Here is an 18,860-nt window from a genome sequence, read left to right as displayed (position 1 = left end):
GGACACTTGTCTGAGTAAGAGGAAATGGCCCCAGAAAGCCAGACTGGCAGACTGGATGTCCTTTTCTGCATGTGAGCATGTGTATTGGAGGTGAGAACGACAGTGGGGTGCAAGGTTGGTCTTCCCTGAATTGAATGGAGTATCCTGGAGTATCTGTCACTTTATGTCTTAGGGACTTTATGGCCAGAGTACAGTAGTCAATACAGTTTTTATCCCTTGTCTCCATAGGCTGTGTTTCGTGTCTAGACCACGATGAACATTACATTCTCACATTCCCCAATGGTTATGGAAGGCAAGTACAGCTGTTTCCATTTCTTCTGCTCTGCAAGCAGCAAACCCTGCTGTTCCTTAAGCTACACTCCTCTTTCCTCTGAATTGTCAGCCTTACCTGAGAACTTTGAATTTTGCAGGTCTATCCTCACAGTGCCCTGGGTGGAACTAGGTGGAGAATGCAGTATTAACTGTTCCAAAACTGGTTATAGTGCAAATATCGTCTTCCACACGAAACCCTTCTATGGGGGCAAGAAGCACAGAATTACTGCTGAGATTTTGTAGGTATTTTGTTTTTCTGCTTCAGTGCTCTTCTCCTTCTCTGAAATATTTTTCCTTTTGTTGTGAATTATATCTCCTTTTAGGAATTGACCGTTTTAATGGTTCTGTCTTTGTAAACTTCACATCTTGTGTGTCATGTCTCTTCCTAAAATCCCGATTTCAGAGGAAGTCCTAGAATAGGGATTCACAACAATCAGAGGTCATTGGTGGGGTTTCCTTCCTAGAAACCTAACTTGCAAATGGGGAACAGGGAGGGGTCTTTCTATATCACTTAACTCATTGTTGCCAGATTGGACCAGGAGCTCATCCTTGCAGTAGACTCACTCCCACCTAAGTGTCTCCAAGTCCTCAGTCTTCTCTTCTGGCCTTTCTGGGGGGAAAAGGTAACCAACATGTTGGCTAAGTTTTATTTGATACTCTGGGGTCTGCTGTCTGGGTGACAGTCATGGGTGCCTTGAGCCCTCATTGGGAACAGTGTGACAGAGGACACACTGCTGCTTATCCCATCTTCCTGAGATAGAATTTAACTTGGATTGACAGAATAACATCCAAAAAAATTTTGAGCAGAATGGGACTGTGAACACAAGATGAAGTTTACTAAGGATCAGTGTAAAATTCAAAATATTAGTGCAGTCAGAAAATAGGGGAAGTGCTTAGGGAGCAGCACAAGTCACCACTAATACTTCTGCCTTCAGAATGGCAGCTGGTAGAAATAGGGTGTCCAGAGCAGAGACATCGGTGTGGCTGCTTCTCAGAGCCCCTTCAAGGTGCTTGGCCAAGTTGTGTGCCAGTCATAGCCACGTGTAATAGAAAGACTGCCCTCAAAGCTGTGAGCTGAAAAAGCACTTGGTGGCCTCTTCAAGTTAGGGATTGGAGTGGAGCATCAGCTGAGTGGTTCTCAAACTTTGGTCTCTAGACTCCTTTACACATAAAAAATACTAAGAATTCCAAAGACCTTTTGTTTATATTATATACATCAGTATTTCTTACTAAAAATTGGAAGATTCTAAAAATATTTATAAATGCATTTACAAAATGACAACAGTAGTATTTTTATGACAAAGGAAAAAAATTTTAAGAAATTTGTGAGAAGAGCCTAACCAGGTGGTGGCGCAATGGATAGAGCGTCGAACTGGGATGCGGAGGACCCAGGTTCAAGACCCCGAGGTTGCCAACTTGAGTGTGCGCTCATCTGGCTTGAGCAAAAAGCTCACCAGCTTGGACCCAGGGTCGCTGGCTTGAGCAAGGGGTCACTCGGTCTGCGGAAGGCCCGCAGTCAAGGCACATATGAGAAAGCAGTCAATGAACAACTAAGGTGTTGCAACGAGAAACTGATGAGTGATGCTTCTCATCTCTCTCCATTCCTTTCTGTCTGTCCCTATCTATTCCCTCTCTCTCTCTCTCTGTCCCTGTAAAAACAAAACAAAAAAACAGGCCCTGGCCAGTTGGCTCAGTGGTGGAGCGTCGGCCTGGTGTGCAGGAGTCCCAGGTTTGATTCCCGGCCAGGGCACACAGGAGAGGCGCCCATCTGCTTCTCCACCCCTCCCCCTCTCCTTCCTCTCTGTCTCTCTCTTCCCCTCCCGCAGCCCAGGTTCCACTGGAGCAAAGTTTGCCCGGGTACTGAGGATGGCTCTGTGGCCTCTGCCTCAGGCGCTAGAATGGCTCTGATTGCAGCAGAGTGACGCCCCAAGATGGGCAGAGCATCGCCCCCTGGTGGACATGCCGGGTGGATCCTGGTGGGGCGCATGCGGGAGTCTGTCTGACTGCCTCCAGGTTTCCAGCTTCGGAAAAATACAAAAAACCAAAAAAAAAAAAAAAAATTGTGAGAAGAGTAACATGTTTTCCAAATTAAATCTCTGATATATAGTCACGGCTGCATAATGATGATTTGGTCAGCAACAAACCACATCCTCTATGGTGGTCCCATAGATTATAACAGAGATGAAAAGTGCTCATCGCCTGGTGTTATCATAGCTACTGTGATGTAGCACAAGGCACCACATTCCTCCTTGTGTCTGTGTTGCCTTTTTTTTTTTTTTTTTTTTGTATTTCTCTGAAGCTGGAAACGGGGAGAGACAGACTCCTGCATGCGCCCGACAGGGATCCACCCGGCACGCCCACCAGGGGGCGACGCTCTGCCCACCAGGGGGTGATGCTCTTCCCCTCCGAGGCGTCGCTCTGTCATGACCAGAGCCACTCCAGCGCCTGGGGCAGAGGCCAAGGAGCCATCCCCAGCGCCCGGGCCATCTTTGCTCCAGTGGAGTCTCTGCTGCGGGAGGGGAAGAGAGAGACAGAGAGGAAGGAGAGGGGGAGGGGTGGAGAAGCAGATGGGTGCTTCTCCTGTGTGCCCTGGCTGGGAATCGAACCTGGGACTTTGCACGCCAGGCCAACGCTCTACCATTGAGCCAACCGGCCAGGGCTGTGTCTGTGTTGCTGATACGAACAGACCTGGTTTCCAGTCAGACAGAAGTATCGCACATACACTCATGTACATTAATTATATAATGCTTGGTAATGATAACAGGCTGTTGCTAGTTTATGAATTTATTACGCCATACTTTTTATGGTTATAAAAAAGAGTTTGCTGTAAAACATTATGTGTTGTTTGCCAGCAGCAGCCTCATACATCATGTTTACCTTGTCTCGATTGCAACATTTTATCTTGGTTTAATCTCATTTTGTGCCATAACATGGTGTACAGGTTTGTGGCCTAGGACATGCCATCTGGGTGTGTAGTTGGCTGAACCATCTAGGTTTAAGTGTCCTCTAAGATGCTCCCATAGAAACAAAATTGCCTCATGACAGATTTCATTAGAACGTGCACATGACTGTAATTGTAGAGAACTAGATTCTCCTATCTACTTGCAGTTAGTTTATTTCTACCTATCACACAGCCTCTCAGAAACACTGTGTATTTGTGGGAAAATTAGAGTGAAAACGTTAAGAAAATAGTTTTGTTCTAAGAAGGTCTTTGGGAACCCCAAGGGGTACCCACACCACACTTTCAGAACTGCTGCCCAGTGACCTAAACCTGGGGCCCAATGATTTGTCTTTCCATTTGTCCCCCTTCCCTCAGGGCCCCTAAGTCATAGAGGAAACTTAAGTTTCACTCCAGTGACATCAGCTTCATCTCTGCCCTGTGTGGGTTTCTCTTCTGACCTCTTAGTCTCCTCTGTCCTTTGCTATGATGCTTATCTTCCCAAATTCATAGCGGGCACACGTATCACTGTCCCGTCCAAGCAGAGGTCTGTTGGAGCTTTTGAGGAAGGGATGCAGGAAGAAAGGTCAGACAGACAGGTTGACCCAGAGGTCCCTTTCAGCCTAAGGATGAAAGATGGTCTTTGGTATTATATCCTCAAGCAGAACCTTCCCTGACCCTCACTCATCCCAGCAGTTTTGCCCTTGAACTCCAGTGCTCACCTAAACTCACAGCAAAACTTACCATCCAGAAATCGGTGGGGAAGTCTGTCCCCAGGCTATGAACTGCCTGAGGCAGGGACTGTCCCTAGTCTGCTGTGTCCCTAGCACAGGGCTCATCTCATATTCACTATTCATGGGATCTCAAGTTCATTAGCATCTTGTGTAGGGCCCTCGCTCTTACAGCTGCTCTAGGAAAGCAGTTGTTAAGCTGCCTTTATTGGCCTGACCTGTGGTGGCGCAGTGGATAGAGCATCGACCTGGAAATGCTGAGGTCGCCGGTTCAAAACCCTGGGCTTGCCTGGTCAAGGCACATATGGGAGTTGATGCTTCCAGCTCCTCCCCCCTGTCTCTCTCTCTCTCTCTCTCTCTCTCTCTCTCTCTCCTCTCTAAAATGAATAAATAAAATAAAAATTAAAAAAAAATTAAAAAAAAATTAAAAAAAAAAAAAAGCTGCCTTTATCAAAGACTTCATAGTTGCTCTGTCTTCTGCTGTGTAGATTGTCCACCCTGACCAGATTCTTTGGTAATTTTCAATTTGAGACTAACACAAATGTTTCTTTTTCTATTTAGTTCTCCAAACGACAAGAAATCCTTTTGTTCAATCGAAGGGGAATGGAATGGTATAATGTATGCAAAATATGCAACAGGGGTAAGGAGCTATATTTTGCCACTTGTTTCAGGCATCAGTGATTGTAGCCTGTCCTTTACTCTGGCTCCCTTCATCTGGAAACTTAACCCCCGAGGCCAGCTCTGCTGCCATCTCTTCAGGGCCGGTCTCCTGTCCCACCTCTTCCCCTGCAGTAAAGGTGGTAGAATAATTTTACTTCCTCTCTCCTCTCAGAACACTCAAGAATAATGTATGTTCTATGCTGTACACCTGAAACTAATTCAAAAATAATACTGAATGTAAACTATAATTGAAAAAAATTTTTAATTTAAAAAATAATAAAATTTTAAAAGAATAATATGTTTTAAAATGCTTGGCACATAGTAAGCACCCAGTAAATGTTAGCAATATCATTAGAGTGTGTGCTGTGTTTATAAAGTGAAGTGCTACACTAATCTGTGTTTATGTGCATGGTTTGATTTTGTGTAAGAGATGTACTGACTGCCTGGCACCAGGGACACAGAAGTAAGATAGTCCTTGCCCTCAAGGAGCTTGCAGACAGTACCTAAGGTAGGCAGAAGATATGGGATTAGCAGGAGTCAATGAACTTGATTTTGGATTTAGAGATTTCAGAATGTAAAAAGCACTTCAGCATACTTATCATTAAGATTAGTTGTTTATGGCTCTAGCTCTCCAAGAGATTATATCCTAAGAATGTAGCATCTAGTTATGTTGAAAATGTCTAGAGTTGAGCCTCTACCAAGACTTAAGACACACAGCTCTTTTTAAAGTTGAAAATTGCGTATGAAACTCATTGTCTACATCATTAACATATGTAAGATTTGATTATTATATCTATAAATTAAAGCCTTCTAGAATGAGTTGACTCTTCCTATTAGAACAGTTTGAACAATAAAACAGCTACCTACCTCTTCTGTTTTCTAGGAAAATACAGTTTTTATAGATACCAAGAAGTTGCCTATAATCAAGAAGAAAGTGAGAAAGTTGGAAGATCAGAATGAGTATGAATCCCGCAGGTAAGGAGACAACATAATTGGAGCTTTTGGCCAGGCCTAGACACAAGGCTGGGTTTTGGAGACAGTACAGCAGAGAATAACAGCACATAGTTCAAATGTCCAGGTTCATATGGAGCTCCACCACTTACTCTCTGCCTTCTTTCCTGAAATGGGAACTACCTCATAGTTGTTGTGAGGAGTAAATGAGATGAACAGGTATCATATATGATGCTTGAAATACACTGAGTACCCAGTGTATGTGAGCTTATCAATCACCATTTCCGTGGTTGATAAGAGATGGCAGTGAGGTCCCCACTGAGAGGTTTATAGTAAAACACCTTCAGGTCTTTTGTAAGAAACTTTAAAAAACATTTTATCCCTAAGTATTTCAGCATTCTTCTCTAAAATGACTTAAAAAAAACCCCAAAATATGTTTTATGAAAATCGGTTCCTTATTTATTATTTTTTAATGTGCCTTGACCGCGGGCCTTCAGCAGACCAAGTAACCCCTTGCTTGAGCCAGCGACGTTGGACTCAAGCTGGTGAGCTTTTGCTCAAACCAGATGAACCCTCTCTCAAGCTGGCGACCTCGGGTCTCAAACCTGGGTCTTCCGCATCCCAGTCCGACGTTCTATCCACTGCGCCACCGCCTGGTCAGGCAGTTGTTCCTTAATAGCATCAAATGCCTAATTGGTCTTCAATTTTTCAATAGTCTCAAATGTCTTAATTTTTTCCTTTGCCAATAAACTCAGGATCTTTTAGTGGTATGAGGAATCATGCACTGAAGTTCTTTGTTTAGTGTTTTAGGGGATTTTTTAAGTGAAGTTAGGGGGTCTTACAAATCATGACCCTGCTTACTGTCTCTAACTTGTTAATACTGCTCAGCTAGACTGCATGCTCATAGTTACTGATGTGGAACTCTACCACTCACCACAAGAGGGTGTTAGTCCTGGACACTTTTCTCATCCCAAGTCTTCACTTGTTTGGACCAGACCTGTCCAGTTATTATATTCCAGGCCTTGAGAGGAAGCCAGATCTCTTACCCCCTTAAGCCTCTGTAATTCCTCTTGACCCTTACTCTATTCAGTTTCTTCAAGTTCTCGTTAAATCCAAGGGAGATTTTTCTGAAATGGAACTCCTCAACTCTGATCCAATCCTTTTGGTTTATAATAAAGGACACTCAGGCACTAGAGCAATGAACTGACACCACCAGAGTTGCATAGCTGCGGTAATTAGGTGTAGAGCCAGAAACAATCCCAGGTCTCAGTTCCCACTATTATTTTCTTCTGTTGTCTCTACTGTACATCTAGGTTTCTGCCCATCCTTTATTTCCTCCTTCGACAACTAGCAGTAAAGTCTTTCAAGTCAATTTTTCTGTTCTTTACTCCAGTGCCCTGGTGCCAGTTTAAGGAGCTTTAGTCTGTGAACTAAAGCACTTAAGGGTAGCTCTAGACTTTCATTCTCAAGATTACTATTATCTGTGTCCATCTAGTACTTAATTAATGCCTTGACTTCTTTTTTTAGCCTTTGGAAAGATGTCACTTTCAACTTAAAAATCAGAGATATTGATGCAGCAACTGAAGCCAAGCATAGACTTGAAGAAAGACAAAGAGCAGAAGCCCGAGAACGGAAGGAGAAGGAAATTCAATGGGAGACAAGGGTAAGCTTGCTGTGGGGAGCCTGCCCCACCCACCCTTCCAACTGCTACTGACCCTGTACACTGAACTGTAATCCATTCAGTCATTCATTTCAATGAGTGTTGAAGTATTGAACACTTTTTAGTAAGCATGGCGATGAACAAGATGAACCCAGGTCCCTTGTTGAAACTCATTTCAGTATAATGGGAGAAGACATAAAATAATAAACAGTATGATATTTTGGAAGTATACTCCAAGTGTGTAACTGAATTCTCCCCCTTTCTTTTACAGCTGTTTCATGAAGATGGAGAATGTTGGGTTTACGATGAACCATTACTGAAACGTCTTGGTGCTACCAAGCATTAGGTTGGGAAATGCAAAGTTTACACCTGATAACAGGGCAGTGGCATAATTAAGCAACAGTCTTCCTTTGGGAGCACTGACTTACTCCCTCCTTATTGCAGTGGTTCCTATCTCAGGGATACTGGACTTTCTGATGCAGATGAACAATTAAAGCAAGAAAAGCTTCCCCTTTTTCCTTTTGTGGCAGTTACAATTTTGACTTCAGTCCTGAGAAAAACTTTAGGTTTTGAAAACATGTTTGCTCCTTTTCCAAACCCCACGCTTTGAAAAGCATTTATAAATCCCAGTCTCAAACTCTGCACTGTAGTACTGCTGTTGAGATATACATGTTTCCTAGTTCATATATTCTTAAATATATATACACACACACACACACCCCATACATCATATACATAGGTAATACACCTGATGCCAGATTTTTCATAAATACTTCATCTACTGTAAATATTGTTTGAGTTGTTTTAGAAAATTAGCATAATGTATTAAAATCAAGTATTAGGATATTTCATGGTCTCACCTACAATACCTTTTATTTTGGAATTGTAACTAACTCTGGATTACAGTTTAATTATACTCAGTGCTTCTTAAAGCTTCATAAATAATTTTTCCAACCTTTTTCTAATGTGTTTCCTTCATTATCTTCATGGTTAAAATTTGAAGCCAATTATTTGGCAACACACAAAGACTCCTAAAATAAGGGAGGATCCATCCTTTCCCTCAGCCCACCCCCTTACATTTGGCATTCTGTCTTTAGCCTCACCTGTTCTCCAAAGTCTTCATTGAACTCTCATATAGCACACATTGGGCTACCAACATTTTATCCAAAAATACTTTATTGCCTTAGAGGGTTTGGGAAAAGTGTTTCTTTTTAGACCTGTACCCCACACTGAATGAAACAAATACCACAGCAGCAAATGGCTCATTCTGAAGGGCAATACAGAACTATCTTTATTTAAAAATACATTAAAAACATCACCACTTGGGTATGAGTATTAGCACCTAACATTTAGGTACTACTAAGACATTGGTTACACAGGGCTGTCACAGAACTGGATTCTCAGTCTGAGAGGACCAGGCGCCAGGGCTTCTCAAACTGCTCCTGTAAGCTTTTTAGCCTCCCTGTTAATTTCTCTGCCAGCTGCTATTGGAACCTTGGTTAGTCAGTCACAACAGAGGGGAGTGGTGGGGGTGGAAATCAAATCAAATTCTATGATGCCAGTGCAAAAATTCATTGGAAGCCTTAAGGCCATAGTAGTGTAACTTCATAAAATACACATTTCAAAATACACAATGCTTCAGGCCGATGAGACTGCCGTTTATTTGACTATCTTATGGTAGGGGAGAAGGTTAAGTGTTGATGTGAAAGCCCTGATATCGGTAATGGGGATGGTAGACCCTGCCAGCAGAGGAGAGGCTGGCAGGTAGGTGAGCTGCATCACTTCACAAGAAGAGTTTGCATCCTCACCATAAGGGGCACCATCCTCTTCAAGCTCATGCTTCCCAAATCCAACAACCTGAAAGAAGTCAAAGACTCAAGATGAGCAATATGCTGACCAGATTTGGGCAAAGATCTGTTAGGGTCTCTGATAACAACCCAAGCTCAGTACATGGTAGAGGCTAAATGACAACCATACTCACATGAACGCTGAGCATTTTACTTCCTGGTCCCCTGTGAGCCTTGAACCAGTTGACGAGGTCTGATTTTGAGAATGACTTCAGTGCTTCAATCTTATAGGGAAAGGGAAGATAGGAAAGACAGCAAGCTGTAAAAGACTAGTAATACATTTTCTGGAAAGGTAGTTCTTAAACAAAATAATATCCTGTGCAGAATTCCTTGGTCTGAGCACATCATTTTATTCTTCCAACTTTCAGCTTGCCCCCAAACCTTCCAGAGAAGGCTAAATATGAGCCTCGGTAACACATTTTCAATTTTCATAGCAATAACTAACCCTAGCAGAAAAGCAAGAGAGGGTAGCAGATACTGTAATTATAGCTGACTACTATACCCCAAGCTGAAACTCTGGTGCATAGCAGCTGTATACTCTGGCTCGAGAAAATTACAGTAACTGGAAATGGTTGAAAACAACTTGATCTGCCCAGTTCCTAACAGGAAAACTGGAGTGCCGTTAAGAGTTGGGCTAAAGCCTCTTGTTGAACTCTTCTGCCTCAATGTCCTCTGGTAGTTTATTTCATAAGAGTTGTATTATCAGGGACTGGATTGTAGGACAGATCTTTTTTTGTGGGTTTTATTACTTTGTCAAAAAACCTACACCAGGAATCATTAAATCTGGAGGAGGAACTCATTAAGACCAGAAGTTTTAAATTTTCTTTAAATATCAGAACCCTTTTTTTCTCACAAATCTTGAAATGAACCTCTATGTAATTAAAAAATGAATGTATTCTAATTGAAATTTGTTGGGGGTGGGGTCAGTGAGAGACTGGGCTTAGCATCCTGCTCACCTGGCCACCTAAAATGCCAGAGGCCGGAGTCTGTAAACTAATCAAGAAATGGGCAGGTAAATAACCAGGCCTGGATGCAGGTGCCCCAGGTGTGCCTTCCACACAATGCCAGTATGTTTGGAATGTGGCTCCTGTAAAATCAGGAGTCCCTGGGAGGGCCGTCTTACTCTAAACACTGTTAGTACCTCATGTGCAAGGCGGTCAAAGAGATACTGCTGTGTCACCACTTCGTTCCAGTTCCTGTCGACCTCCTCCCCGAGGTGTGTATCCTCGCACTCCTTCAGCTTGATCAGAGCTGTGACCTGTTATCAGCAAAGAGATCTTCAAGCACGGCATCACACTAGGTCCTTCACAACACACGTGGCCCTGTCTGGTCTGGTTTGTGATGCACATGCTATATGGTCCCTTCACTTGGGACCTGCCAGCATGAGGAGGACGAAGCTAGGAAGAGGTCAAATTAAGGTGGGGCTACAATGTTCCAAAACTGGCCCACACACAGCACTGCTAAGACTGGTGTCCAGTTGTTTTGAGGGTTTGTGTGGGCCCAGGAACAAGAGACCAGGCCAACTTGGTCAGTACCTGGGTGTTAAATGCATCCTCAGTGAGGTTTTCGATCTTTTCCTCAAAGCTAGAAAGAAACTCTTCTATCTTTTTATCAACAACTTCAGAGCTGAAACAAAACAGCAATTAAAAGTTATCAGAAACCTGGTCTCATGTAGAAGGCAAAGGAGAGAATTAGGGCTAAGGCATATTTCTAGGAAAGAGGCCACTGTTTTCTTCCCAGTCCTCGGTATCCTCCCTTAAGTTGAGGGAGGGAAAAGGGAAGAACCCTACCCCCACCTCTAGCCCATTTTCCTGGTATCCTCAGACTGAAGCAGTGACAGCCATGCCTGACCATTCCAAAGCTGAGAACCAACAAGGCCTTGTACCTTGGTTCTAGCGAGAAGGCCAGGTTAGGCACCTTTGCCTTTCTTGTCCTTAGGTCTGCCTGAAGAGATGAAACATTGGCAAGCCCTGTTCAATGACCACAGGACTTGAGTCAAACCCTAACAGGACCATAGGAACCATGGATCAATCCTGGATCAGGCCATGTAGGAACCACCACTCCCCAGTCCCCACCCCACCGCAACTGTGACTTAATGAAGCAAACCCTATGTGGTCGGAGTGGTCCGAGGTTTAAGACGTACCTTTAGCCCCTGCTCTCCAGGCCAAGAATAGTAATAGTTTGCTTACTTGTATTTGGTTGCCTGAGTCCCCACGGTGACAGAAAATCCTAGAATCCCAGATGTGTTCCTACAGGTAGGGTAGACATGGTACCTACAGCCAAAGCAAAAAGTTTTATGAGCCCTTAGAAGCACTAGAGACTTGGGAAGGGTTTCTGCACATCTTTACTAGACTTGGAGATCCATAAATATGTATGCATCTCTTTCATTCTCAGATTAGGGGACCTCAGGCTAGCTTTTTCTCTTGCTAATCTTGAAACTTGACCAAACTGAAAATCATGGTCTGAGATGCAAATTCTAGAAGTGCTGACCACTAGGTATGACTAAAGCATGGAATAACCAAAGAGCTCTAAGACTGCTCAGTCAGGAGATCTGAAACCTCAGCCTGCAAAGTAAGCCCCAGGCCCTTATTTGAGCTCAAGTACTCTTGCCAGGAGACTTACCCAAGAGTCTGCTTGGTTCGAAGGAAGTCAAAGCAAGGCTCTTCCATGTGCATCTGTAATTCAACACACTACCCATCAGCCCAACTCCTCCTAGCAGAGAAACCTCCATTTGTTCTCCCAGAAATGTTCCACATATCCCCAAAGCCCAGCCTCCCTTACTGCCTTCCTTCCTGAATTGCCCAGACCCCCTGTCCATGATCACACTGGGTGAGAACAGTAAATAACCATTTCACCTTCCAATCATAGATGTCACACAGCTCCCATGTCCCTACCCCAGGCAGAAAGGCCAGTCCCCACAGTGGGTCAAGGTCTCCTGAAGACCTCAACTTTTTTATACAACTTACCACAAGCAGCTCCATAAGGGTGTATTCTTTCAGACTCCTGGTACCTGACTGAAAGAAGAAGTTGGTCAGACCAACTGAAGATCCATTGGCTTACAGGGCTCTTTAATCAGTTAATCTTGGTAACCACTTATTCAGGTGTCCACCCCATTCTTCTCATCCCCCAAAGACAATCATTTTCTACTTCTACTGCCACACTTTCAACAATTTCATTTGTACATGTCTTCCTATTAGAATGTCTGTGAGGACAGGAATCATGCTTGGTCATTTGTATTCCTAGCCCTCGCACAGAACTGCAGGCAGACATGGAGGGGTCCAACAATCTACCTGCCAGCGCCTGCCCAAAGGACCCAAAGGACCCAACCTAAAATCAAGTACTTGCAGTTCAAAGTGCTAAGCAGAGCAGGGAATGTTTGGGAATCAAGGAAGGGTAACTGGCCCTGTTTCTCAGATGGAGAGGCTATGAATAGCAACTTCTGTAGCCACACCCTGGGACCCAAGCCAATTGATAAGGAAAATGCCTACCAGGTGCCACACTTGGAAACCATATCCTGGCTGTTCTGGAAACCAGCAAAATAATGTGGGCAGAATAAAAGAGGGCAAGAGGCCAGCAAGCAGAGACTTGGCTCATGCATCCCCAGTCAGGCTCCTACAGGCTTCTCGGACAGACTTCTAACTCTTCCCACTTCACTAGCAAGAGGCTAAAGCAGTGCTCCCCTGCAAGCCCTGTTTGGTCAACAACAAGATTTCCTATTTGTCTCTAGAAGGAATGCAATAAAACCATTCAAAATGTTTATTAATTTCCTGTTCAAACTGCTCTCTGTGAGGAAGGAAGTGGTTCTGTAAAGGAAGCAGTCTGTATTAGAAGCTGGTGCTAAGAGGTGATTGATGGAAAGCACCTCAGCAGACATAGTCTTATAAGTTCTACCTAAGCCTGGAGAAATACTGCTCTCTGGCTCTGAGCAGTCAGAAGTACTGGAAATGCGTACAAGAGCTAAGCAGAGCCAGGCTATACCGTTTATGAAGTTTGGGACATGGTGGTTCTTCACCTCCAAATAAGCTGAAACCTGGGGAAGAACCCTGGTAGCTACAGCCAGAGGGAGAGTGGCTCTACAGACAAGCTGGGGGCTTCTAGGGAAAGATTCAGGTTCAGAACCAGAAACACAATCAAGGGACAAAGTGGGAGTAAGGCCATGCAGCCGTGCCCAAAGCCCAGACCAGGAATCTTCATAGGAGCTGGCAGAGAAGTGACTTCCTTATGCAGGGAACTCAGGACCATACTGGCAGCTATAGAAACCCCATAGTCCTGGAGGTGAGTGGTACTAACTGCAGCTAAAGTAAACTATATGGGTCAATCAGGGATTGTTGCAAAGTTCTTTTAAGTCTCATGCCAGCTCTCCAAAATGGTGTGGAAAGAACACAGAATTTGAGGATAAAAGGAATAAATTATAGCTCCATCTGGTATGACTTCAGGGAAATAAGGGACTGTGGACCTCAGGTTCATCACTCATAAAATAGAGGTGATAAATCCTCTCTCTCAGGTGCTTTGAAACCTTCAATTATAACTCTGGTAGTCATTCTGTTTGCTGTACATTGATTGCATTGCTATGTCTACTTTTGTCTCATTTTCAAAACTATCCTTTTAACAAATATCCTCCTGTTACTGAGGTTCTGTCAGGAGAATGTATGGGATTGTCTAGCCACACTTTAGTCCCTCTGGACTAGTGCTTGGTTGTTTAGTGAAGCACTGTGATTTAAAAAGAATTCATTTGGCCCTGTCCTGTTGGCTCAGTGGATAGAGCGTCCAGCATGTGGACGTACCGGGTTTGATCCCAGTCAGGGCACACAGGAGAAGCAACCATCTGTTTCTCTTCCCCTCCCCCTTCCCCTTCTATCCCTCTTCTCCTCCGGCAGCCAGTGGCTCTATTGGTTTGAGCGTCAGCCCCGGGCACTGAGGACATAGCTCAGTTGACTGCAGCACTGGCCTCAGACAGAGGTTGCCAGGTGGATTCCGGTTGGGACACATGCAGGAGCCTATCTCATTATCTTCTCCCTCTCACTTTAAAAAAATTTTTCATTTTTTTTACTAACCAAAGCAATTTTTAAATGTAGTTGCTTCAAGAAGACAAATGACCCCAAGCACAAAACCACAGAGGTAACTACAAAGGGGCCTTGGAGGAGGTCAGAGGGTCACTACTCCCCCAGGCTTTAGTGCTAAAGGTGCTTAGCCATGAGGATGGCTGTGTGCACAGGGGCTCACTGACCTGGTAGTACACAGTGACTTCAGAGTTGGCATCACCCTTGTTCAGAGCTCTCACTTTGCACAGATGGTGGCCACTGGGCAGTTCTACCACCTGGAACTGCACAGACATCTCCTGCTCCAGAGGCATGAAATTCAGCTTGCTGCAAAAGAATCAGTGTGGTCACTGAGGCAGTGCCTCTATCCTCTTACCCTAACCAAAAACTGAAAAAGAGGTCAGGCCTTCCATAGTCCTCTCTAAATTGCTTTGTTTACATAACTAATCTCAAGAAAACCTAACACAAGAAGCATCCAGTGTGGTTTAGTCACAACTGAGTTGTAGCTCAAGGCCCTTCTGCTGGTATGAACACATAACTCCCAGAGAGAAAACTCAAACCAATACTCACTCAACAACGTATTTCAGGAAATCCATAGATTCCTAGGAAGCAAAAGAGAAGAAATAACTACATCAGGCTCTCTTGACATTAATTTTACCCAGAACCAATTAGTATCAATATTCTAATTGCTTGGGAGGCCCTGGATAACATTAGGAAAGCAGATAGAGTCTGTTACCCATTGGGCTCAACAGTCACTGATTTAGCATTGTTTGTTGAACACTAAGGGGCTCTCAATGGAAGAGCTCCTCTTCTGTTTCCCTCCTCTCTGCTCACCTGTACACTGGCACTTGCCCATGGGATCAAATTCAGTTTACCTCACTGGTCTGCCCTCTGTAACAATTGTGACTGTTTTAGAAACCTGGAGCCTGGCACAGAGTGAAAAATAAAATAATAATATAAGTGAATGCATCTCCTCCCTTCTCAAAACTTTGTTTTCTTACTGATAAAAGGAGGGATAAGTAGAGGGGTGAGGTCATATCCAAAGTGGAAGTGGTTTCTACCTGGGGCAAATATGGTGCTAAGTCCTCCACACCAAAAGCCCCACCACTGCGCTCAGAGCAGCAGGCAGCTGTTCCTGCTCATCTCTGTGAGCCGAGGCTTCTAAACTTACTGCAGACAGGACAAACTAAGGCTGGTTGGGGTTGTAGGATAAAGACATAGAGGAGTAGGAAGGTCAGCAGCCAAAGGGCCAGCCCTGAGAAACTGGGAGGCCATGGGAGATGGTCTACAGTCAGTTTAGGAAGAGCCCCAATCAAGCACTCTTGGTTAGAGGAGGCTTCAGTTACAAGGTGCCAAAGACATCCAGCTCAGTATGTATCAGAACAAACTCCTCACATGCCCCCAAACCTGCTACTGTCTTCCTTCACCAGCCCACTGAAGAGTTCAAGAAATTTGAGCTTCATCCCAGATCCTTTCCCTGACAATCCTCTACCTCATTGTTTCTTAAGTTCTTATTTATTTTGCCTAACTTCCGGCTTCATCATTTTTCACTTCAACTTTTGGTGCATATGTGTGTGTGGAAAAACACATGACATAAAGCTTACCATTTAAATGTACAGTTCTGTAGTGTAAAGTATATTCACAGTACTGTGAAATGGAACTCCCAGAACTTTTCATCTTGCAAAACTGCAACTCTGTACCCATCAGACAACTCCCCTTTTTTACCTCTCAACCCCTGGTAATCACCCTTCTGCTTTGTGTTTCTGACTTTGACTACTCTAGATCAGTGTTTTTCAACCAGTGTGCCGTGAGACATGGTCAGGTGTGCCGTGGGGAAATTAAACATGGGTCCTCAAACTACGGCCCACGTGAGGCTATTTATCCGGCCCGCCGCCAGCTGCCTCCATCCGAACATAAACATTCCCCTCACAATCCCTCCAGCTATCAGCGACAGGAAGAGTGGAGGCACAGGGAACGCTCACTGACCAATCACCTTCTACGATTCATCCTGACCACTAGCGATGAACCAATAGTAGGCTGCCTCTCATCCACACCCAGGAAGGTCCCCGCTCAGGTTGCCGTGCACTTGTCATTGTGTGGCCATGGCGAGTAGTTGAAGCTGCTACTCCTCCCCATGGTCCCGATTTCTAATCCTGGTCAGGACTGGAGGTAAATGTTGCTACCACTAGATGAAGCCTCAGCCTCAGCTGGTTATGTCTATCCTGATGGTGTATATAGATATTTGACCTTTTTCTTTTTAAAAGAGGCCCCGGCAGAGGGTGATATACAATGCATCACAATGTTATCTAACTTTAAAGCTAAAGTTTGCTGATCTTCCTTTGGTCAGTTTTTGGTTATCTGTTGCCAAGGAGTTCCCCATTCTGGCCAACAAAGCTATTTTGACATTGCTCCCGTTTTCAACCACATATCTATGTGAGCTGAGCTTCTCAAGCTTGACTGCGATAAAAACTAAAAACAGAGAGAGACTGAGAACTGTTGAGGAAGAGCTTCGTGTGTGTCTTTCTACCATACCTGCCAGGATATCCCTTTTGTGTTCATCGAAACAGGCCCAGGTTTCACACTGAGTGAGTATAAATACATTTAGAAACTATATTATTAACTATATGTATAATATGTACTGTTAGAGTGTCATTTTGTGTCATTTTGGTAGGTGGTGTGCTCCAGGATTTTGTAAATGTAAAAAATGTGCCGTGGCTCAAAAAAGGTTGAAAATCACCGCTCTAGATAACACACAATGAAATCATCCTTTGTGCCACTTTTATAACAGCCTCATGACTGGTCTGTCTGGATCTTTCTTAATGACAAATCCTCTTTTAAATCCTTGAATAGTTCTCTACTAACTACAGGATAAAACCCAAGCTCCTTAGCTTCATACAAAAGTTTGCCATACAAGTTCTGCCTTTGTATGTGTATGTATGTACACAAATAGATACATCCCTCACCACTCCCCAGGCCCCACTTTAATTTCTAAACTGTTTGTAGTTTCCATACATAATCTTCAACAAATGTAACCAGTACCATATGTTTACCAAACCCATTTCATACAAAGTCCCAGACTGTTACCAGCAGTCTCCATAAGAAAGTTTTGCCCAACATAGGCAGCATCAGAGGGGCCGGGTTCCCTTCTAAACAGACTATATGACAATGCTGGCCTGCCAAATCTACAGAGCTCTGGGAAATAACTAATGCAATTCCCGTGCCCACATGGCACTCAGGCCTGCCCAACAGCAACAGAACACCTCACACTCACTGTGCTTGTGACATTTCCTTGTACCAGGCCCTCAACAAAGAGCTGGGATTTGAACTCTTTGACGAAGCTCAGCAGAGACTCAAGGGAAAGGCCATCCATCAAAGCCCGGTACTTGTCAATCATAGACCAACGGGCATATTCCAGAATTAAAAGCCGCACATCTCTGTATAGAGGGCAGAAAAAAAAGTTTCGTTGTAACACATGAATCTTGAAGGTAAAGAAGGATTTGGTTAAATGTCTATAGATAATATGGTTTATTTTTTATATATATATATTTTTTTTTTAACTTTATTTAGATTTTTGAGAGAGAGAGAGAGAGAAGGGAGAGGAGCAGAAAGCATCAAATCCCATATGTGCCTTGACCAGGCAAGCCCAGGGTTTTGAACCGGCGACCTCAGCATTCCCAGGTCAACACCCTATCCACTGCGCCACCACAGGTCAGGCAGATGATATGGTTTAAAGAGAGACAATTTCTATCATGATTTAAGATGGCAAAACAATCACCAAAGAACATTTAAAACTACATACATAAATTTTTATGCAGATTTGCCCAGTGGTACAACTCACTTATCTGTTCACAGTTACAAAATAAAGTATTCTACATAAAGTTGCCAGATGAGTCACACACCAATTTAAAATGATTACTAGTTTGATTTAAAATCTATCATTGTATTAATTACTGGAGGCCCCATTATAGATGTCTATTACTGAAGTAACAATATAGTACAGGTAGTAGTTCTAGGCCAAAGTCAGACTGTCCTCTGCCCCACCCCTTCACCACACTAAGCTGTTTAAACTTGGCAAGTCACCTAACACCTATGGCTCAATTTCTTCATTTGTAAAACAAGGTAAATAATAATGGGGTTTTGGTGAGAATTAAGTAAATACATATAAAGTTATTAGGTCTAGCACATAACAAATCTCCAATAAAAAGGTGTTATTATATCATCATTATTATTATTACTTCACATTTTAATAAAGTAGTATTCAGGAATAACTGCATACACAAGGCTATTTTTCAATATATCAATAGTTCTAGACAACCCTGCTTTCCAACTTATATTTGATTATTAGTTTTATAGCTGTTTGTGATCAGATCATCAGTTATTACCTGTCTGACTCATAACTACTTCTTCCCCTGCTTCCTAATTTTGTACACTTACAGCTCATTATAACTATCAAAAGCAGGGCCTCTATTATCAGGTTGTGCTGTTGACCAATTATAGATACCCAGCAAGGAGGTCAAGTAGGGGCTCACAAACCATACCCACAACAGGCTATGTCTGTACAGAGGGGAATTTCCCCACTCTGACAATGGCTCCACCTACTGGTGGAGGGTACCCCTAAAAGGGGGTACTTTTCCCTCATACACACAAAGGTACCCAAATGCTCTAGGCTCTGATGAATAGCGCAAGGGGACTCCTTACGGCAGAGAGTGTACGCATTAGTAT

General features: G+C 43.6%; 2 protein-coding genes across 9 annotated transcripts in view; one reads left to right on the top strand and one right to left on the bottom strand.

Moving 5' to 3' along the window:
- Positions 1–8,211, top strand: part of OSBPL9 (oxysterol binding protein like 9) — a 140,275-nt gene extending 132,064 nt beyond the window's left edge. For all 8 annotated transcript variants that reach the window (XM_066269212.1, XM_066269210.1, XM_066269211.1 and 5 more), the window contains 6 exons: positions 229–292; positions 411–551; positions 4,543–4,621; positions 5,525–5,616; positions 7,120–7,255; positions 7,524–8,211. In XM_066269212.1, the coding sequence (XP_066125309.1) occupies positions 229–292; positions 411–551; positions 4,543–4,621; positions 5,525–5,616; positions 7,120–7,255; positions 7,524–7,598 (587 nt within the window). In that variant the 3' untranslated portion in view covers positions 7,599–8,211. The remainder of the gene's footprint in view (positions 1–228; positions 293–410; positions 552–4,542; positions 4,622–5,524; positions 5,617–7,119; positions 7,256–7,523) is intronic.
- A 306-nt stretch (positions 8,212–8,517) lies between these two features.
- NRDC (nardilysin convertase) overlaps positions 8,518–18,860 on the bottom strand; it is a 90,750-nt gene continuing 80,407 nt past the window's right edge. Inside the window, exons 22-31 of the mRNA XM_066269208.1 lie at positions 17,410–17,572; positions 14,709–14,740; positions 14,327–14,465; positions 12,066–12,113; positions 11,722–11,774; positions 11,289–11,372; positions 10,635–10,725; positions 10,241–10,357; positions 9,234–9,323; positions 8,518–9,109 (exon numbers count right to left, since the gene is read on the bottom strand). Of these exons, the coding sequence (XP_066125305.1) occupies positions 8,912–9,109; positions 9,234–9,323; positions 10,241–10,357; positions 10,635–10,725; positions 11,289–11,372; positions 11,722–11,774; positions 12,066–12,113; positions 14,327–14,465; positions 14,709–14,740; positions 17,410–17,572 (1,015 nt within the window). The 3' untranslated portion in view covers positions 8,518–8,911. The remainder of the gene's footprint in view (positions 9,110–9,233; positions 9,324–10,240; positions 10,358–10,634; positions 10,726–11,288; positions 11,373–11,721; positions 11,775–12,065; positions 12,114–14,326; positions 14,466–14,708; positions 14,741–17,409; positions 17,573–18,860) is intronic.

This window comes from Saccopteryx bilineata, chromosome 3 (assembly GCF_036850765.1).
Source record: "Saccopteryx bilineata isolate mSacBil1 chromosome 3, mSacBil1_pri_phased_curated, whole genome shotgun sequence".
Classification (NCBI taxonomy): domain Eukaryota; kingdom Metazoa; phylum Chordata; class Mammalia; order Chiroptera; family Emballonuridae; genus Saccopteryx; species Saccopteryx bilineata.
The sequence above is the reverse complement of the archived record's forward strand: the minus strand, read 5'-3'. Positions and strand labels throughout refer to the sequence as shown.